The sequence below is a fragment of the Benincasa hispida genome, chromosome 4 (assembly GCF_027475165.1).
Source record: "Benincasa hispida cultivar pf3 chromosome 4, pf3_genome.v1.1, whole genome shotgun sequence".
Taxonomy (NCBI): Eukaryota; Viridiplantae; Streptophyta; class Magnoliopsida; order Cucurbitales; family Cucurbitaceae; genus Benincasa; species Benincasa hispida.
In genome coordinates this window covers 23,860,433-23,883,204 of record NC_143481.1, presented here as the reverse complement: position 1 = coordinate 23,883,204, position 22,772 = coordinate 23,860,433, and the positions used below count along the sequence as shown (strand labels likewise).

Below are 22,772 nucleotides of genomic sequence, written 5' to 3'. Positions count from 1 at the left end.
TTGGTGATAAATATTCACAATTTCTAGAATAATGCATTTGGTTTTGTATATTCTGAACTAAATCATGAACTTGTTGGTACGTATCATGATTTAAATTTTATTTTAAATTATTTCTTTTTGTCGTAGTAGATATTAAAGATTCTAGACATGTAGTAGTATGATATATTAGAAGATGTTGAATATATTAAATCTCAATTACTATGATATCAGGGATAATTTTCGTGATTTAACTAATATTGCATCTGATGTTTGCAACAGAGATAATGTTTGAAATTATTAATATTTTTGGAAAGATTATTAAATTTTTCGATGAAAATTATAACATCCCAAAATTAATGCATTGAAAACGAATGAACAAACAAACAAGCGTCGCAGTATGCAACAAATGAACAATTTCGTTACGCATTGCCTACAAAATAAACGTTGCGTCATGCGACAAAATAAAAAAGTCACATATTATGACTAAAAGAAAAAACATCGCATAGTGCGACGAAACAAAAAACGTCGCATACTGCAACTACGACAGAAAGTCGCACAATGCAACAAATATGGTAAGTCGCATGATGTGAACAATGAAGAAAGTCACATGTTGCGACTATTTAACTAAGTTGCATTATGCCGCGATAACGTACGACGTTTCCCTTATCATCGCTTATTGCGATGTTTTGCAAATAAACGACGCAAAAACCTTTCAGCGGCTAACATTTAGTTACAATTGGTTGCGAATAATATTTTTAATCACCAATAGGTTTTTACAACAAATGTTTTTCTTTAGAGACGATTTTTTTCGTCTCTAAATGCCGGTTTTCTTGTAGTGTATTGTGAAGATTGAGGATTAAGTGGGGATGAGAGCTATAGTTTGAGAGTGTAAGGATGATATGATGTTAGTGGCTTAACGCAATAAAAAAGACCGTGAGATCAATGAAATTTGCAAAAGCAATGTTGCTTGATGACATGTCATTAACCAATGAGAGAGACTTTATCCACAATTGTGTGAAAATTGACTATTTGATTATGTTGAATCTCCGTGTGGAGCATTTTTCACTTTAAAATATTACAATCACTACCAATACAACATCAAAGTTTTATTAAGGGATTACTTCAAATTTTGAAGACTTCTAATAATGTTGCACGTATTCTTGAAACTCATGTCCAAAGATATTATCGAAACAAAATATGATTTAAATATCAAACCCACACTTTAAGCTCATGTGACATTATAGAATTGGTTGGGACATTTATACACTCAATCAAAAGGTTATAATTTAAAATTCTGACCTTATGTATATCTTGCCGAACAAAAAAAAAGGTCATAGAAATTAAATTAGAACGTGGAAAGTAAATCGAAAAAAAAAATGAAGAAGAATTGTAAATTAAATAAGGGCGAAGGGGTTGATTTAGAGACGTGATTTACACGTGCGATGGTTTCGCGTGGGAATGGATGAGCTACTTAATTATCTGTTGCAAGGTATTATGGTCGGGACAACGTTGATAAACAAAACAAAACACACCCTCAAAAATATATTAAAAGACCCTCCATTATTCGAACATCTTAGATAAGAGCCATCTTTTCCAAACACCTCTCCTCCCCCCTTCCCCTTCCCCTCTCTGTTCTTCTTTCTTTTATTTTCTTTTGCCTCCAAAACCCTCCATTAGAAAGCCTCTTCTTCGTCTTCGTCTTCTTCTTCTTCTTCTTCTTCTTAAAGATTACTCCTTTTTTCACACTCAAATCCACTCTTAACAACAGAAATGTTTGCAGCAGAAAATGGTCTTAAAGGAGACCCCAGGCTTCAAGGCATATCTCAAGCCATTCGAGTCGTTCCTCACTTCCCCAAGCCTGGTTTGTTCTTATTTGTTCTTCATTTATGCTCGTCGGTTTGTATAGAAAATGATGATTTTGTAATAATTTTGAATTGGGATCTTCTGTTTTTAGTGGCAGAGTATGTTGGTCTGTTTTAAATTGTAATTTGAGATTGATATTATTTTTGGATTTTTGCTGACAGGGATAATGTTTCAAGATATTACTACGTTGTTGCTGGATCATAAGGCGTTTAAGGATACTGTCGACATTTTTGTAGATCGTTACAGGGGAATGAACATTTCTGTTGTTGCTGGTTTTCTTCCCCTTTCCTTCTCTATTTTTTTCTTTTTAACATAATGGAAGAAAGTGGTGTTTCTCTTACCGACATTGCCTGGTGTTTTTTCTTATTTTTTCAGTGATGAAAAGTTGTTAAGATTTTGTTCGATTTTATTTTTCTTGTAACTTTGTTGGTGTTTTTTTTCCCATCTCCCCTGTTTTTTATTTGTCAGCTTAAATAGAGAAGAACTATAGGTTTGTCGAGGAGTGATTTCTTCTTCTCGTTTTCTTTTTCTTTTTCCTTTTTTTTTTAAATTTTATTTTACTGAATTTAATCTTTCTCTCTCTTCATTCACACGGTTCATTGGATGTTCCTTGAAGGAAAGTAAAACTTTCTTCTTGTACTTTGCTGTCGACATCTCTTACCCCTTTTAAAAAACACAATGCTTTCGTAAGAAATTATGATTATCTTTTTAAACTTTTTTTCCCCTCAATTACCACTTCTATCAAACACGTTTTAGATATTTTCCTCATTAAATAGACTTTGATCTGATTTTGCAAATCCTGTATTTAGGGGTAGAAGCCAGGGGATTCATGTTTGGCCCGTCAATTGCCTTAGCCATTGGAGCAAAGTTCGTTCCTTTACGAAAACCCAGGAAGCTTCCTGGTAAAAGTTTTGATTTTCGTAGCATTTAGGATGTGGGGTTGGCTAATTTTATTAAATTTTTTTCATTTTTACTGTGTTATAGGTGAAGTGATTTCAGAAGCTTATGATTTGGAGTATGGAACCGATTGCTTAGAAATGCAGATAGATGCTGTTAAGACTGGTGAACGTGCATTGGTTATTGATGATTTGGTAGCCACTGGTGGAACATTATCGGCAGCAATTAGGCTTTTGGGTTGGTACTCTGTTTTTTAGTTTTATAAATTTTAATAAGAACATGATCTTGTAGAAGTTGAGGTTGGATGCCATAATTTTAGGATATTTCTTATCAGTAAACCTTAGAAGCAAATCCGCGGGAAATCTTTGCTTGTATTTTTGTCCATGGTTTTTTCCGAACTAGAAAACAAAAATATCGAATTCATAATGGGTTTTAGATTTCTTGATTAAAATCATTATTATGCATGATTATGTTTCCCTCAAAATCTTCAAAATAGGAAATTTAACTCAAATGGGTCCATCATTATTTTAATAATTTTGTTTAATTTAGGTTTAAAATTAATTTGATTTTTTTAATTATTATTATTATTTTTAAAAATTTTCTGTTATGTTGGTAGAACGAATGGGTGCTGAAGTAGTTGAATGTGCTTGTGTTGTCGGATTGCGCGAAGTTAAGGTAATAATCCTCAGAGAATAATCTTGTTTAATTAATTACTTTTGTAATTAAATTAACTAAACTTTGGGTTTTGAAATTCCTGGAAATTAAGGGACAGCGCAGGCTCAATGGAAAGCCACTTTATATCCTTGTTGAGCCACGTCAATTGGATGGTTGTTTCTAAGGTACATTTTAGAAGCCATAATCTTCCATGTCTGCCATGATTTTTCACTACAATTTAGTATCAATCTAGTGAAACAAGGAACCTATAATTCAATTGTGTGGTTATTTTCATTCCTTTCTCCAACTGAAAGTAAAATTTCCCTATTCATTATGATCTTTTACAATGATAACATAGAATATACCTTGCTCTAGATTATTGTACCTTTTTACAGCAGTAGCAGGGTTTGATGAAAAGTAACAGACATGAGTAAAACCATGTTTTTGACGTCGTGGATACAGGTGGGCGAGCGATATCTCTCGCATCTGCTTAGGCTGATATTGAGAAGATGATGCTTGAGCAAACAGGCAGAGACAGAGACAAAGAGAGAGAGAGAGAGAGAGAGAGAGAGAGAGAGAGATTTGATTCCTGCATCCAAAGTTTGAGCAGCAATGAATTGAAAGTGTTGGGTCCATTGTACTATTTTTTAGTGCTAAATTATCTTGTCCTTTCCCCAGGCTGTTATTTCAACAAAATCTTGAATGAACAAACTATTCTCAGATTCTGATATTCAAAAAAATCCATGATGTCTCATTTGTTGTACATGAATAGGATCCAATTTGTGTCGTTTCTTTCTTTTCTTGTGTTTTTTTCTTAGTTTTTCCTTCTGTTCCTTTTTGTACCTTTTCCCACTACTGTTCCTCTTTCCTTATATGCCATGGTTTACTTGTGGGATCGATTCCTTTAATTCTTAGATGGTTTAAGAACTTAAACATGGTATTCAAAACGTCAAAATGTAGAGAGTTTTATTGTAAATTATATGTATCATCATCATCATCATCATAAGAAGGCTACTAAAGACAAATTTATATGTTTTGTTTAATCTTTTATTAGCCTATACAGTATAATACAACACAATCATAGTGGGGGAACAAACCTAAGGTAATAATCCATTAATTTCCTTTGGAGAATTGCTCTGCCAACATGAAGCTTTATGCATGATCCTTTCTTTTTTTTATCTTCTTTTTCCTATTTGTCATGTTTCACTGTTCAGCTTTTTTCTTTTTGCTGTGGAATTGTCATCATTTACCTATGAGATGCCAAAGAGTGGGGTTGTTTTTATTTATTTTAAAACCTTGAAAAAGAAAATTAATTTGTCCTATCCAACTCCAGAGATGACGTATTTACTTACAAGAAAGAGCATCTCGTGAAATGACCTCCCAATCAACTTTCTCGGATCCAATCATTCTGTTCTGACAGCATGACGTAATTGGAGAAGAGAGTGGTTTCCTCAATCTAGCATTATCTATGAAGATATCTGATGGCAACTTCCTGGATTCTTCATCTATTATTGACTCATCTTCAATGTCATCCATTCAGCCCTTTTGTCAATCTCTGGACAATGAAAAAGATGCTAAGCACAATTAGTCTTATAAACAGATTTGACTATGAAAACAAAACTATAACTTGCAAGCAATTATAATCTGTTTTCTTACTTGACGTCTTCCCCAACAAGCAGTTCACAATAAAGTATAAACTACCTCTTCCTTGGCCTTTTCTTTTAAGTGCTTGATTAAACCTCTTTGACAAAGATCTTGACCGACTGTACATTACAACTAACACAACTACATACAATAACCACCTATCAATGTCAGCATACCAACTTCAGCTAACTTTTCTTAATTGGAAAAAACTCAGAAATTCAGATTCTTTTCCTTCTACACTAAAATAGTCTGCTATAGGTTTTTTTTTCCTATCTTTTCAGCTTGGTATTTTCAGAATCTACTTCCAAATCATTTATTGGTCCAAAGCAGGTAGCTCGTACAAAGTGCATATGTACATTAGAAAAAATTATAAGGGATAAAAAGACAAGCCCATTTCTCAGGCCCGAGGCCTATTGACATCCATGTGCAATTAGGACTTCAACCTAGAAGTAAACATCAACAGAAAAACTTAGAACACATTGAGTGGCTACTGCAATTTCCCACCTCGATTTCGAGTTATACAAGCCAGCAGCCCTCGGATGTCTTGTATAGAGAACTTACTACTCACCAATCAATTCTCTAACCAGATTCTTGCTCCCAGAAAAGTTTGATAGCTAGAGACAAAAGCCACTATATGCAATTAAAGGGATATTATAAAGGTATATTAGTATTTAGATAGGGAGGCTGTTATGTGATTTGGTTATAAATAAAGTGAGGAAGGAGAGAGTTAGGCATTTCAGTTAGTAAATTAGGACTTGAGAGAGATCCAAGAGGAGGGTGCAAGTACCTTGAATTACTAGTTTATATTGTAACTTTTCCTATTGCAATATGGATACCTAACACAAACATTCAAAATTTTATTGGTACGCCTTTAAGGCCTTCAACAACTCAAGAGTAAGCATGTGGCATGGTTAGTTGATCTCTCATAAATGCTAAATGTACCGTCCTGTGTGGGACTAGTTAGGTTTTTCTGCTACCGAATCCTAAACAGCGAATTTGAAATTGCCATCCTTCACTAACCCCTGTCGTTCCCAAATCTTAAGTGCTACCATTATTAGATATGATCCCTGGAACTACCTGCAACAAGATCCTTGAAGGCAATCACGATTGAATAGAAGAAAGAAACAGCAGTATCAGTATGAAAGCTGGACCCTTTTTTCCTCTGAGGTTGGTGTGTTTTCATCTTGGCATACTTGAAAAATGATAATTGGCCTTATAACACGAACTAGAAAAATAAGATGAACTTTAGGCAGAGCAGATTTTAAGCAAATATAACTAGAATTACATTAGGGAAAGAAAGAAAGGAAATTGTAGTTCCCCCATTTGCACTGTGGTGCATACATTAGGGAAAGAAAGAAAGCCACTGTAATGGTTACTGATGCAACAATGTCAGAGAGTATCATAGCCTTATCATCCATTCCTCTATAGCACTTTCTCTAGCATCAGTAATAATCTTGTCAGCAATAGTAACTGAACACATCTTAACATCTCTTGATATCAGGGGCTTAGAAAGTTTGGAGGCTTGTCGATTCTGATGAACAAAAACAGGAAAGCCACATCCTCAGGATATCCTCACGGCATAATTGTAACTAAACAATCAGATAATGTGTAGATAAGAATGCAGTGAGAGAAACAACAAAAGCTAGATGATTTCTGGAATAGAACTCAGCACAAATCTTCCTATAATCAACCGCAAATTGAGAACACTAAAGGAAGAATAGTTTACAAATTATTTCAAGAAATCATTAAACCTTCTTAACACTCCTTGGGTTGTGATAATTTTCATAGTTTACAAATTTGAAGCTTGTGAAACTATTCCTTACACATGTCAAGACAAGAACAGTACTTGGGTTGGTGGAGGGAGCTGCCACTGACTCTGCAGAGTGAATTTCTTACCTTATAGTAAACAGTAACCTCAGATATCTATAGGTTATGGGCACCCTAGCTGAAGCCAGCCTTAGTATATTTAATATAATATTATCAAATCTCTAAGAATTTAAACTTATGATAAATATTATGAGGCTAAATGGTTGCCTACCCAGGATTATGATCATAATTTATATATATACCCTGACCAACTTTATGCACATACAAAGTCCACAAGATCCGTGAGTATAAAAGATGAAAACCAATTAACAATTTAAGAAGTAACTCACCACAGATAATGCAAACCAACATTTCAATTTCTGGCAGATAGAATCCGAAATCTATTTAATGCCGGCATCAGACAGCCCTTTTATAATGCAAATAAACATTATCAAGGGGAGGATCAATCCATGGGGTGAAATGATTTCTGACAAAATGCTTTATTTCATCACAGATGAACACTGTAGAAGCAATTCATTTCGAATATTATTACACAATCAGATCCGAATCGCATGATTTTGGAAGAAAACCCAAGATGGCATTATCTGTTCATACCGTAAATTCACTCCATGTGAGCATGGTAGAAAAACAAGACATAACCATTAATTGAATGGTGATGGAAGAGGTTTGCGATTTACCCACTTCTGAGGTGAGGAATGAGGAGCAATAAATTGACTTTAGACTTCCACGTATATATACATACTAAGCTATAAAGCATATCGTTAAAAATCCTTAACATGAATTTTGTTGCTGACATTTCAATAACAAATTAATATAAATTTGATTAAATATCTGACATAAAAATTAAAAACAATAGAATAATTAATAGCCAATAAATATATATTTATTGTATTTTATGTTATTTCACAATAAATATAACACTGAGTTGCATGTGTGTTTAAGAATCTTTGAAATAATTGGAATATAAATTTTGATGGTGACATAAATTTTGAATAATATACTTTTGATGGGAGTATTATAAGACGATGGAATAACAATATAAATAATCAACTAACTCAAGAATAATATATTTGGTGAATATTGGTTTTGTTGATATGCTTGTGTAATTCAAGGTTAGAGATATATATGATACTAATACTTTTTTTAAATCTTTTGAATCTATCAAATTTGATCTTGTTGCTCATTGTGATAGTTTTCATGAATAGTTCTCCTAACACAATGAATAAACATGTTAAGTTCAAACACATGAAAAACAGATAAAAATTTTAGTTCAAACAAATAAAGATTATCTAAGATTCTGATAAAGTTGAAACTATAAAAATCCAATCAAAGATCTAATTAAAACTAATAAAATAATATTAATATAAAATTTCAAGTACTAACAAAAACTACATGCTTAACATTTAAGTTTTAAAATAACATAAATATATAAATCTTTGTTATAGTTGAAAAGGAAACATTTATATAATTTCCAACAAATTGAAAATTTAAAAGTGTTGCCGCTCTTTGATTGAATTCAACTACTACATTTCTGAATTCAAAAAAGTTATCAATGTTAATAACCCTCCCTCCTAAACTTTATCCTTTATTTTACATCTGTTCTTCTCCCACTTTCTTCATTTAAACACACTTTGATTTCTTATCTACCGACCCAATTTTTGTTTTATTTTTGCTTCTTGTAATTTATCTCACTTGTCTCCTTAAAAAAAAAAATTAATTAAGAAATAAGGAAAATGAAACTAAATTTCCTACTTAATTAGAATTTAGATTTGAGAATAACCTAAAAATTTGTTAGTGTTGGAAATGAATCTAATAATCAATATTGTATCAAAATTTAAACATCAAGATACTATTCATATATGATTTCCCCCTCAAATATAATAGTCAAATCCAATAATAAATCAAAATTTAAATATTACTATAACAATCATACATTTTCGTCTAGGCTTCACTTTGACATGATCCAATATATATATATATTTATTTTTTACAAATAACAAAAACTTCATTTATCATTCTACAATTCTTTCTATCTGTCATTCTTAAAATGGAGATGGGGCTAAAGAAAACAGGAAAACTTGTATTTATTCTTGAAAAAATATTTAGTTATCATGTGAAGGGTTGTGTACTATAGGGATGTGTCCATTTGAATTTTAGTTTTTATGTGAAGATATAATACATTAAGAGGATTCCGTGGCAAATGAAAAGGTGTAGTTATTATTTATTTTAAAAATATTTAGTTATTATGTAAAGTTAAAATTCAGTTACTTATTCACTACACAAAGTGATACATTTTTTTAGTTATTGTATTTGTCTGAAAGTATAAAATTTGGGGGGAAGAAACTCTAAAGAGTACAAATAAAGTGTTTTTAATTATAAACGGATGCAAATGTAATTTATACTTAAGTTATTTTTTCACTCTCTTTATTTTCTTTTAAACTTGTGTTATGTGAGCCCTAAATGTTGAGTATATGTTTAGCTTAATTGGGGCTAATTTTTGTGTTGACACATCTTTTTTTTTTTTTTTGGGGGGGGGGGGGGGATATGGGTATGATCTAAGAAGAAAGAGAGTAAAAAAAAAAAAAAAACAGAAAAACGGAGAGAAATAGAGGAAGAACATAGGCAATTCGGTTTTCCAAGGACATCTATCACAAAGTTATCTATTACTAGAGTTTTAACTGTTGGATCATGCTGAATTTTGGTTTGTCTGTTCGAGAAACATAGAGTCTTATTTTGAATGGTGGAATTGTTTTTTGGAGCTCTAATTTGTCCGTAATCACTGCTGAACAGTATTTTTGAAATTGGGTATTTTTCATTCTTTTTATCTAAGTGTTGATCTCTTATGTATGAAAGTATTGGTGGATAGTGAATCTTTATATGACTCATTTGGATTCTTGTTCCCTCAATTTCAGAATAACAAAAGTTGACAAGGCTGGAATCCTCACAAATCTTGTGGTTTTTACTCTTCTCATCGAAGGGGTTTTCCATGTGTAATTCATGAGTGTTATTTATTTTTAGTCTTCCAAAATTTTATGGTTTATTGTTGTACATTATTGGTTGATTGCTTGGTGATAATTTGGTGATTAGTTGTGGTGTATTGGAGTATTATTGTTTAGTTAATTGTCTTGGAGGTGATTCAAATGGATTGTTGATATATTATTAATCTGGGATCTATCATTTGGTATCAGAGCGAGTTTTAATTTAATCATTGTTATGGAGTCTACTAGTAATGGTGGAGGCAGTTCAATGATTAAAATTAACATTAACCAATCATTCCATCTGGAGACCGATGATGAAGGATTTGTTATATTGTAAATATTTGTTAGATCTAATTAAAACAACCACAAGAGCTGATGGCACCATCCATAAGCTTGCAAAACTAGAGAAAATGGAAGAAAAATACTGGAGAAAGTTAAAGAGAAAAACTTGGGGACTATTAGGCAGTGGATTGATATACATTTTCAACCATGTTCCTTAGGAGTTTGACCCATATGATTTGTGGAAGAAATTGGAAGGTCTTTATGAAAGGAAGATCACACATAACAAAACTTTATTAATCAAGCGACTTGTTAATTTGAAATTGAAGGGTGGGAAGTCTGTTACTGAACATTTGAGTGATTTTTAAGATATTATTAACAAGCTGACTATTATGAAGATTGATCTTGATGATGAATTACATGCTTTGTTCTTGTCGAGTTCTTTGTCGAATAGTAACTAATCGATCAAATGTGTATGAGTGATGAAAATGAGAGTAAATATGGTTTGCAAGCATACACTGTCGATAAGTAATAAATCTTGGAGTATTCCAAGAATCGAATCCCACGAGACTATTTATGCAGTTTAGTTTTTCTAAGAAAGTGTTTTTCGATGCAAACCAATTGGTAACTAGTGAATGAGTGATTTTTAGGTTAATGTCGATAAAAGTAGTATACAAGAGTGTTGAACAGGGATACAATTATATTCTGACCTTTAGGTTTCTATGCTGCAAGTGACGCGACCAAATCATATCAAGACAGTGGAATGTGCATGAACAGAAAACTACTCCTATTTGGTCTTGTGTCAAGTTTCTTTAGAAGATCTAAGCAGCTAATGCCTAATGTTTCCATGGTTAGCTGGATCTTAAATTAGTTCAAGTTTAGATTCTTTATCCTATGGTGTCCTTTATTTCTAAGGTGACCGACCCTCCTATTTCTAGGCTCATAGTCCCGTATTCCTTCGTGACAACAGTTTATATCTCAACATTTTTAGTATTAGGACTCCACTAGATTGCTAAATTAAGTGATCAAACTCAACAATATTTTTCTATAAGCTCAACAAAGGAAATGCATAAGGCAAAGAGGTATGAAACATAAACATTGCTCAAGCCATAAAACCCTAGGGTAGCCATATAACTAAACTCAGAGAATTTAGCTCATGAGTAATGATAAAAGAATAACTTTCATTAAATCATAAATCATAGCTACAAGATGATGTTCCATGAGTGAAAATAAAATAAAATAACTACAAGAAATAAATGAATATAAATGCTGAAAAACATACAACTCAAGAGGTGTTGGGACAAATCCTCAATTTTCTAATCTTTCCCTAGGTTGATTCCATTTTTTCAAGGAAGAATTGCTCTTCACCACACACTTTCATGGGATGAAATGACCTAGAGCCTTTACACCTCAGAGGAACTTTCGTTCTTGAGGCTACTGACTTAAGAAGTTGAGAACACGTCCAAGGACTGATTGAATGGTAGAAACGATGAAGAGAGGTGAAGATCTCGATGATGGAAAGTTGTTGCTTAAAATGAGATGCTTCTCCTCCATTTAAAGGCCCCAAATTGGTTGAGGAAGGTCAAGATTCATGTTTTGAGGGTTTACAAGGTGAAATCGGGGCTGCCCAACTAATTAAAATGTGAAAATCACAACCACTTTTGATTGGGTTAAATTCTTGAAAATTAGGGCTCACTAATGCGATCACAGTAAATCTAGTGATGCAGCCTCATCAATCAGAAATCTACGATTTGCGCAAAAGCACCTGCCAAAACCCACCAAATCACCTGCAAATCAGTAAATAACATCCTTTAGGCTCAGTCAACCCTCATAGGCTCATAATAACATTTATTTTTTTCCCCCTTTTTCAAGACCTAGCATATTTACATAATATTTCATGAATAACATTTTACACATAGGATCATAGAAGTTGAAGCGAATAACTCTCCTCCAAACTTAAGAGAGGCATGTCCTCATTGACTAGAGTATGAGAAAGGGTACAAATGATTGGGTTGATGTCTTGAATCTCGTGGATTTCATAGCTTGTAAATTCTTTATACACAAAATATTTACTTAATAAAATAAGATGTTATTTTATTTAACATTTCGTTTGCATGAACTCAATCAAATAAACTAAGATCTAAGATTATTTAGTGAACTTAAACATGTATGTGGTTGACATACAAGTGGATCATATGTAAGTGATAAACTAAATGGTCTATAGTATATGGATAAGATTGGATACCTTATCTTGGTGACACTATAGAGACGACCCACTTTGTAATTGTTACAATAGTTGTAAAATGTTACAAATGATTTGATCTTGGTTGTTCATATGAAGACATGTGAGTTGTGGTATCCTATACAAAGAGGTTGCATAAGATCAGACTGTGAAATGATTAGTCTCTCTTTATAATGTCGTTACGTGAAGAGACTTACATTTCATTAGGATGATCATAGTTGACTTGATGTTAATCCCGAGTGAGTTGTGAACTCCTGTTCATGAGGATGATCCTTTGATCTGTATGGATGAGAGTGACCAGATTCGTCGGCTCAATATGCCTACCATTTTGGGGATTTGTCCGAGTAGGGAGCTGGAAATACAACTAAATAAGATGGAATTCACTCATTCTCGTCTTGAGGGTAAGTAGAGGAATTAGTGGCTAGAGAAGGGTTTAGTTTATAGTTTGACTGTAACTAATTGTTCATTAGAGAAATTAGTGGTACTTAAGGGGTTAGATATAATTAAATGGGTAAAACGGTAATTTGGCCCAACTATAGTTACGTGTAGTTTGTGAAAAGTCAACTTACTGTTGGTTGGTTATATCAATGGACCTAGAAATATATCTACAATGCGAAAAGTGCAACTGTCGGTCTTTAGTGGAATGACTAATAGTTGATGAATGTTGATTAATTTAATTGAAAATTTCATTAATTGATCTCGTATTATTAAAGCTTCTAATCTATAGGTTCATTAGGTCGCCTTGCTAGAAAAGATAAAACAAGGAACGATTGTTTTCCTTGGAATAATTTGAATTGTCCAAATTTTTTAAGGGAATATAATGTGTTAATTATATTAAATTAATTAATATAAAGTATAATATATATTGATACATTGTAGTATATAATTAATTATAAATATGATTTATAATTAAAACTATATAATATTTGAGAGATGAATATTTGAATGAGATTCAAACGTTATTTATGTAAATGAAAATTATATGAATACTATAAGTTAAAGTGTAATGTGAATATGATTCATATTAAAACTATAAGTTATAAAAGAGATGTGCATTTTAATGTGATTAAAATGCATATTATATGATTAATTAAGTTAGTTAATTAATCATATAATATACTTTACTATATGATAATAATGTATATTTAATAAGTCCCCATTATAGGGAAGTTATTTCCATCATGATGGATGGGAGTTAAAATAACCCTCATCTTCCCTCTTCCCTAAGTGTTGTGTTGTGAATACATAGAAAAGTAGTTGCAATTTTTATGTGAAAGAAAAGGAAGAAAAGTCTCTCAAATCTCTCTCAATCTAACTATCTTTCTTTCTCTAAAAAACAAAAGGAGATCACCCTTCCTGTTTCTTGCCAGAGAATAACAAAGGCTCCAAGTGATGGTGTCGAAGAAAGCTCGGTATTCGTGCTATCTTGTTCGAGGGAGTAAAGTTGGTGTGCTCGTGATCTTGTACAGAGGATTTTTTAGAAGATTTCTACAGGGGTAAGTGTACATATTTCCTTTACTTTTTAGTAGAACAACATGCTTAGAGTTCTTAATGTTTTTCCTATGATATGTTTTTTGTAACACCCCGAATTTTGTTATTAATGTAATTTCAGTATTTTATAGTATTAAAGGGCATTTTTGGAATTTTAAAAACTTAAGTGTAATTATTGTGATTTGATTGCTAAGAACGGGGTGATTCATTTTAAATTGTTTAATCAGAGGGAAATTGTGGGAAATGGACTTTATGTCACACAAATTTAATTTGAAATTAATGTCAACAATTAATTACATTTTGGAAGGGGGTTATGTCACACAACTTTAATTTGAAATTAATGTCAAGAATTAATTTCACTTTGGAAGGGGGTTATGTCACACAAATTTAATTTGAAATTAACGTCAAGAATTAATTTCATTTTGGAAGGGAGGGGTGTTTCAATTTAATGGTTTAATCAGAGGGAAGTTATGGAGATGTGACTTTTAATGTTATACAAATTAAATTTTAAATTAATGTCAAAAATTAATTTCACTTTAGAAGGAAGGAGCTTTGTTTATTGGATATGAGTAAATGCTAGAATTAAATAACACTTATTTTATTCATTAAACAATGTGTATATTTATAAAACAATGAGACTCCGGAAGAATTAGAACATCAATCCCAACAATCTCCCACTTGTGTTAATGACTCGGGAGACTAATATACAATACAATATAAAAATGTACAATATACAATAAACTAGGGCATACCCTAGTATTATCTCCCACTTGCCCTAGACAAGATGCTGCATATCTCGCAGACTTAGACTCTCCAGGTTACCCTCGAACACTTTAGTTGTGAGGGCCTTTGTAAGGGGATCAACAACGTTGTGCTCCGATATAATCTTCGTGATTACCACATCACCGCGATGCACAATCTCCCTGATTAGGTGATATTTTCGTTCTATGTGCTTACTCTGACGATGACTCTGAGGCTCCTTCGAATTTGCCATAGCTCCACTGTTATCACAATACGCTATGATAAGCAAATCCATATTTGGAACAACTTCCAAATTAGAAAGGAACTTCCTTGGCTAAATAGTCTCCTTAGCTACTTCACAAGCTACTACATATTCGGCTTCCATAGTAGAGTCCACGATGCATCTTTGCTTGATGCTTTGCCAAACTACAACCACTCTATTCAGAGTAAACACTGACCCCGATGTTGATTTGCAAGAATCTCTATCGGTTTGAAAGCCAGAGTCCGTGTATCTTGTAAGGATCAGATCGCTGAGGTGTGTCTAGAAATTATGTGAATACTGGTGAAACGGCCAACCTAACGTAAGAGCCTAAGAATGAGGTGGGTGTGTGTTGGTTGAGGTATGCGATTCGCCAAGAGGGAAGGCTTGCATGGACGTAAGCTTATGCATTGAGAGAAGGCTGAAGCAGACAGCTTAATCATTGGTTGGTGGGCTAAGTGGCTTGATTAGAGGCTTTAAGCAAAAAATTAGTGGGACAGGTGGCACCTTAATGAAGAACCTGGTCATGTAAAATCTAATATAAAAGAAGCGTTGGAATGAAGAGTTCGATTGTGCAATTTGTTCATGCCAAATGAGAGAAATTGCTAGCAAACGAAGTTTAATCAATGTTGAAGTTGATCTAGGGCTGCCAGGAGGAGATACCCATGAAATCAAGTTGAAAGTTCCAGAGTTCCACAGATGCTTAAGGCTCTCAGGTGACCCGGGCAATCTGGAAAGATTGAAGGTTTTTTAGCTTGTTAAGAGAAATCAGAGGAAAAAAATTTGAGGTAAAGTAATTAAAATATTTAGAAACAAAGTCTTAGAAGGAAGTTTTGTGAGATGAGGTCTGGAAATTAAGTTATTTAAATTGGAAGCTGAATCTGAAATATTGATAGGATGAGCAAGGAGGCAGTTGCATCCTACGCATAAGCACACAACTGGTTGACTAAGGGTGTGCACAGTCAGGTGTCGATGAGGAAGTGTATGCGCTGGAGTGACGAGCGTTGGCCGTGAGGTATACGTGGTGTAAGCGAGGGGTTGCGAGTCACGTTGAGGTGTGTCTAGGGTTGCGGCCACAAGCGCTCAATGCATAGGCAAGGAGGGCGCATCCCAACGCTAATGAGCATCTACGTGCGAGTTGCCACCCATCAACCTAGCTGAAAAGTAAAATTGAATAAGTTTGGTGGTGTGTTGAATTTGCTTAAGTATTGGGGATGCGTTGAGCATAGTTTAGTATGATGATGCGTTGAGCTAGGCTATGCGTTGAGGAGATGTTAAGCTTGGTGTTAAGCTTAAATGTTAGAGTTAAACTCAAAAGAGACCTAGTGACATTAATCGAAGGCACTTAATGATGTCACAGGGTAAACCCCACTAGGGGAAGCTTACAATCCTTTGAGCATCCTTTAATTACCGATTTTATTATGTAAGCCCAATACATGCTCTACTTAAAATTTTTTCCGAGCATGTTATTCCTAAGGTTTGATGTGAGTTTTGAAGTATGTTTTCCCCTCGCTTTCAAATCTAAGTTTAAACCGAGGTATGATGAGTTTTAAAATGAATTCGTTAAGCATACTTGAGTTTTAATGCTTAGAAGCATGTTTTTACAAAGCATTCCTTGAGTTGAGTTATTCCTTATCACTTATATATTTATGATGGATGTTCTACTGGAATGCATGATGTTCTAAAGGCTGAGTTTCTTAAATACAAATAAGATTTTATGATGTTCTAATGAGGAAACCCGATACTGAAGGTATAAAGGTATTTGGGTCCCCTGATACCTAAGGTATGACGATATCCAGAGCTTAACCACATGCATGTAGGTATGATATTGTTGATGTTGATTGTATTAAAATTATTCTACATCAGCTAAGGATTTGACATTGAGCGATTGAGTAAAAGGACGCCCCCTCAACTAAGGGTAGACGATGATGTTTTCCAAATGAAATGAATGTTATTCAATGTTTCTAGAGTTCTATAACATTCTCTATAAATGTTATACTTTGATGTTTTCAATATTAGTGAACCTTGAGTTTCATAAAATTGATGCTTGAGTATGATTGTGTTTTTCTAGCATGTGTACTAGAAGCACGTTTTAAAAGTCACTCACTGGGCGTTAACTTACTTTTTCTAATGTTTTCATTTCTTCCCCAGGTAGTGGTCCACACCCCGGAGCCTAGCAGATCTGCCAGTCTACTAAACAAAGATTAAGACTTCTAGAGGAACTAGAACATAATTCATTTAGGTGTATAAGCTTGTCCTGTTCAATAAACTATTATGTACATATTGGGGATAAGGGTAACTTGAGATGGGTTCCATTGTAATCTTAACTCTTTTAGCATGTATATATAATTCATGCTTCTGAGACTGGTTGCGTGTGTTACTGAGGAATGTTCAGTGGATTGCATGCTTATAAACTGTTTACTAGGGCACGAGGCTTGTGAGTATAGGTTGCTAAGGTTGAGATTGGTAGTGGATGTCGTAAGAGGGTTGACATCTACTGCCTTCACATCTCTTTCTAGGTTAAAAAGGTTATTTTGGAGGGGATGTGACAAGTTGGTATCAGAGCATAAGATTTTGGGATTAGACACATGCATTAGAATAGGAAGCATGTAAATAATTTAATGTCCCTAATATATGCACATGATTATAGGAAGAATGCCTAGAAAAAGTGGCAGGCTGAGTAAATAGACGGCAGACAGGGATCGTGACCCTACCAGAGACCCCGTAGTTCAAAGGGATTGGGACACTATTAGAAATCCTGTTAGGAACCTTGAGGGGGGTAGAGATCGTGATACTAACAGAGACCCTATCGTACAAGAGACTACATTCGAGGGTGAGTCTAGTACCCTCAAGATAGAGTTGATCCTCAGATGAAGAATAGAGTGTTTGATAGGATTGCTCAGAGATTAGCAACAAGTGTGGGATCTATGCAAGCAGATCCAAAGAAGAAATATGGTATAAAAAGACTGAAGGCACTAGGTGCCACAACATTTGAAGGATCAGTGAGTTCAATAGATGCGGAGGTATGGTTTGAGCTGATGGAGAAATGTTTTGACGTGATGAGATGCGCAAAGGCTGAAAGGTCGGACTGGTTGTGTTCCTGCTCCAGAAGGGGGGCAGAGAAGTAGGGGAAGATCGTAGATTCCAGAAGTAGAAAATCTGAGATATTGACTTGGGGTGAGTTTAGGAAGGCATTTGAAGATAAGTACTATTCCATCTCATTTAGAGAACCAAAGAGGAATGAGTTTCAAAATCTAGTATAGGGCTCATTGATAGTAGCTAAATACGAGCAAAAATTCACTGAGTTATGTCAGTATGCACTCTCTATTATCGCTAAAGATAAGGATAAATGTAGAAGATTTGATGATGGTTTGAGGAAGGAGATTTGCACCCCAGTAACTTCCACTACTAATTGGGTAGACTTTTCCCGGTTGGTTGAGACAACCATGAAAGTTGAAAGGAGTTTAATAGAGGAAGAAAAAGGACAAAAAGACCGAGAAGAACAACAAAAATTCACTCCCACAGTATTAGGGAGTCGGAGCTTCAAGCTCCGCTTTAGTGGGCAAGTGGTGTCCAAAGGCAATGGAACTGGAAACCAGCAGAGACAGAACCAGATGAGGTCTGAATAGCCAATTGGTTTAGTTGGAGGATCTCAATCAGGACGTGCTGCTGAATCTATTATCAATTCTACCAGGAAACTTCCGTGTTCGAGTTGTGGTAAAAACCATTTGGGACCATGTTATGGTGGCAAAAATATTTGTTATCAGTGTGGACGGACCGATCATTTCAAGAGAGAATGCCCTTAGTTAATTCAAGAGGCGCATACTGAAAAAGAGCAACCTCTCAAACAGTAAATCGAACTAGAGAAGTCGAGGTTGGAGGAGAAGGCACTAATGAAGTCCAACAGAAAGGGGTAACTAGCAGACCTCGACAATAGGGCAGGGTGTATACGGTGACCCACCAAGAAGCTGAGGAGGCACCCAACGTTGTGGCTGGTATGGTATCTTTGTGACCATATTGCATATGTACTATTAGATCCTGGCGCTACTCATTCATTTGTTTCCAGCATGTTTATATTGCATATTGATAAGATGTTAGAAAATATGTCTGATGAGTTATTTATTTCTACCCCTGTTTGCAAGATATTAATGGTAAAGGAGTTTTATAGAGATTGTGATTGAGGGACAAAGTATGTTGATTGATTTAATCCTTTTAGAATTGTTTGAGTTTGATGCTATATTTGGCATGGACTTTTTAAGTAAACATCATGGCTCCGTTGACTGCTATAAAAAGGAAATAGTATTTAGGAGGCCTTGAGAAGTTAAGTAGTCTTTACAGGAAATAGAAGAGTTCTTCCTAATAACCTGATTTCATCAGCCAAAGCAAGGAAGCTATTGAGGAAAGGATGTAGTATTTAGGAGGCCCATGTAACAGTTTCACAATACAAGAAATTGGGCCTAGAAGATGTATCGGTGATGCAGGAATTTATTGATGTATTCCCTGAGGAACTGTCAGGCCTGCCACCTGACAGAGAAGTATAATTTACGATGGACCTAATTCCAGGTACAACTTCTATTTCACAAGCCCCATACAAGATGGCACCAGCTAAACTAAAAGAGCTAAAAGTCCAACTATAGGAACTGGTGGACAAAAGCTATATTAGGCCCAATGCGTTGCTGTGGGGAGCACCAATTCTATTTGTAAAGAAGAAAGATGGCACCCTTAGGTTGTGCATTGACTATAGACAGTTGAATAAGGTGACAATCCAAAATAAATATCTGTTACCGCACATCGATGACTTATTTGATCAGTTGAGATGAGCCTCAATATTCTCCAAGATATACTTAAGATCAGGTTACTACCAGTTAAAGGTTAGGGAAGCTGATGTTCCTAAGACCGCTTTTAGAACGAGATACGTGCATTATGAGTTTTTAGTCATGCCATTTGGTTTGACAAATGCCCCAGCAGTGTTTATGGATCTAATGAACAAGATATTTCATCCTTACTTAGATCAGTTCGTAATCATTTTCATTGATGATATCTTGGTTTACTCGATAGATAGGAAAAACATAAGGAGCACCTGAAGATAGTACTGCAGACATTACGAGAGAAGCAATTAGACGCAAAGTTTAGAAAATGCGAGTTTTGGCTTGACCAAGTTGTATTCCTAGGATACGTAGTGTCAACCACAAGAGTAAGTACAGATCTTCAGAAAACGGAAGCAATAGTAAAATAGGAGCGACCTATCTTGGTGTCAAAGATATGTAGTTTCCTTGGATTAATAGGTTACATAAGAGATTCGTGGAAGGCTTTTCAAAGATAGCTCTTTCGTTAACTAGCTTAACTAGGAAGGATGCCAAGTTTAAATGAACTGAGAAGTATGACGAGAGTTTTCAGAAGCTGAAGCAAAGATTGGTGTCCGCATCAATCCTAACCTTTCCAGTATCGGGTAAGGAGTTTGAGATTTACTATGATGCTTCCAGACAGGGGTTATGATGTATATTAGCAAGAAGAGAAGGTAATTGCCTATGCTTCTAGACAACTGAAAAAGCACGAGTGTGATTATCCTACCCACAATCTAAAATTAGTAGCTGTAGTATTAGCCCTAAAGATATGGAGACCTTTACCTATTTAGTGAACGATGCCATATATTTACTGATCACAAGAGTTTGAAGTATACCTTTAATTAGAAAGAGTTAAATCTAAGACAGAGGATGTGATTAGAGTTGATTAAAGACTATGATTGTACCATTGAGTACCATCTAGGGAAGAAGAATGTAATAGCTGACGCACTAAGTAGGAATGTGGTATATTCTAAAGCTACCCTTGTTTTAGTTAAAGGTATACTGCTACGAGAATTGAAAAGTGTTGATGCTAGGTTGACAGTAGGCCAAGCGAGGAGTTTGGTAGCTTTGGTATCTCTGGTAGATGATATTTTTATAGAGCAACCAGGGGATCCCAATCTTTAGAAGTTAACCGAAGCAGTAAGTAAGAACTAGAGATCAGATTATAAGTTGAGATCAAATGGAGTCTTACTTAAGGAAGGCAGATTATGTGTGTCTATTGTTGTGAATTTGAAGATCGCCATTCTAGAGGAGGCCTATAGTTCAGCCTATGCTATGCATCCAGGCAATACTAAGATATACAGGACCCTGAGGAAGTGCTATTGTTGGCCTAGAAAGAAAAGAGACATAGCAGAGTTTGTATAGAAATGTTCAGTATGCCAACAGGTTAAACCTGAGCGTCAAAGATCTATAGGATTGCTTAACCCACTTCTAGTACTAGAGTGAAAATGAGAACATATCACAATGGATTTCTTGTTTGGGTTACCCAAGACTCCGAGTGGTTATGATGGTATATGAGAAATAGTCGATTGACTCACAAAGATAGCTAAGTTCTTACCAGTTAAAGTTACTTTTACACTCAATCGACTAGCTAAGTTGTATGTGGATAGAATTGTGAGTCAGTATGGAGCTCCTGTGTCGATTGTATTAGATAGAGACCCGAAGTTCACTTCAAAGTTTTGGCCTAGTTTGTAGAAGGCTCTTGGTACTAAGTTACATTTGAGTACAACATTTCATCTGCAGACGGATGGACAGTCAAAGCAAACGATCCAAACTTTGGAAGACATGTTAAGAGCATGTGTGTTGCATTATACAAGCAGTTAGGATACACACTTGTCACTAATAGAGTTCACATACAATAATAGTTACCATTTTAGTGTTGGGATGGCCATGTACGAGGCATTGTACGAAAGATCGTGCAGAACTCCCGTTTGTTGGAATGAAAATTGGAAAAAGAAAACTAGTGGGGTCAACGTTAGTATAAATAACCTTGGACAATGTTAAATTGATAAGAGAAAATATGAAGATAGCTTGGGACAGACAGAAGAGCTATGCAGAGAAGCGAAGAAGAGAACTAGAATTTGAGATCGGAGATCGAGTATTCTTGAGGCTATCTCCATGGAAAGGAATACTAAATTTTGGTAGGAAAGGCAGGATGAGCCTAAGATACGTAGGACTCTACGAGATAATCGAGTGGATTGGGCTAACAGCCTATAGATTAGCTTTACCTGCAGAGCTATCAAGGATACATGACGTATTCCATGTATCATTACTAAGGAAATATGTACTGGATCCTTCGCATATTTTGCAAGGTCAATTGGTACAACTAAAGGAAGATTTGTCGTACGGGGAAGAGCTGGTACAGATTCTTGACAAGAAAGAACAGGTGTTGAGAAATAAAATAATACCATTAGTGAAGGTATTGTGGAGAAACCATGAAGTAGAGGAAGCTACGTGGGACACCAAGGAGCAAATGAATAGAAGATATCCCCACTTGTTTGATTGATGGAGCTCGAGGAAAATTTTGAGGATGAAATTTTCTTAGGGGGAAGTAAATTGTAAGCCCCTAACCCTACTTTACTAAGTAATTATATTTAAGCTTCTTCTTGGTTGTGTGTCAATGATGTTTGTGAAAATATATAAGTATTAAGAAGATAAGCCTCGAGTAGTGGCTGGATAACCAACACTTAGTAAGGAAGTTAGGTCGTGAGATGTTATGCACCCAAGGCTAAGGGAAGTTGTTGGATGGGAAAAGCATGAGATATGTGTTGAGGGGACATATCGAGGTTAAAGTGTCTTTGAGGAAGGACTTGGCTGAGGCTATCAAGGGATGAACTAACCTCACAAGGAGGTTAGTGAGGGTCAGGGCTGGTGGCGTGCAGGTAGCTAAGTTTCCTAGGTGAGCACATGGTAGGCGTCGAGTGATGTATGCGCCGAGTGTTATGAAAGAGTTTAGTAGGCATAACTCAAAGCGAAAGATAGGCGGCAACAAAGAAGACACTGGCCAGAAAACTTAGAGGTTGCAGTGTTGGCTATTCAAGGGATATGCGACGACATGAAGGGCACTGAGATGC

General features: G+C 35.0%; 2 protein-coding genes and 1 long non-coding RNA gene across 6 annotated transcripts; 2 read left to right on the top strand and 1 right to left on the bottom strand.

The window, feature by feature from the left end:
* Positions 1-1,484: 1,484 nt before the first annotated feature.
* Positions 1,485-3,938, top strand: LOC120076709 (adenine phosphoribosyltransferase 5-like). Its single transcript, XM_039030607.2, has 7 exons — positions 1,485-1,840; positions 2,004-2,114; positions 2,652-2,744; positions 2,827-2,976; positions 3,356-3,414; positions 3,506-3,578; positions 3,856-3,938. The coding sequence occupies exons 1-6, from the start codon at positions 1,750-1,752 to the stop codon at positions 3,575-3,577; spliced, it is 576 nt and encodes a 191-aa protein (XP_038886535.1). The 5' UTR covers positions 1,485-1,749; the 3' UTR covers position 3,578; positions 3,856-3,938.
* On the bottom strand, positions 3,855-7,561 carry LOC120076710 (uncharacterized). Of its 4 annotated transcripts, none has more exons than XR_016529133.1 (4): positions 7,459-7,561; positions 7,194-7,364; positions 4,746-6,568; positions 3,855-4,643 (listed from the first exon to the last, which is right to left on the bottom strand). It is a non-coding gene; the product is annotated as an uncharacterized LOC120076710 (long non-coding RNA). The 4 variants fall into 4 exon arrangements; XR_016529134.1 differs by having other exon boundaries at positions 4,746-4,948; positions 5,050-6,568; positions 7,194-7,546; XR_005481623.2 differs by having other exon boundaries at positions 4,746-6,626; positions 7,194-7,546.
* A 14,157-nt stretch (positions 7,562-21,718) lies between these two features.
* On the top strand, positions 21,719-22,204 carry LOC120076137 (uncharacterized). The gene has a single exon (XM_039029913.1). It carries the CDS (start codon positions 21,719-21,721, stop codon positions 22,202-22,204), a length of 486 nt encoding a protein of 161 aa, XP_038885841.1.
* Positions 22,205-22,772: the final 568 nt, after the last annotated feature.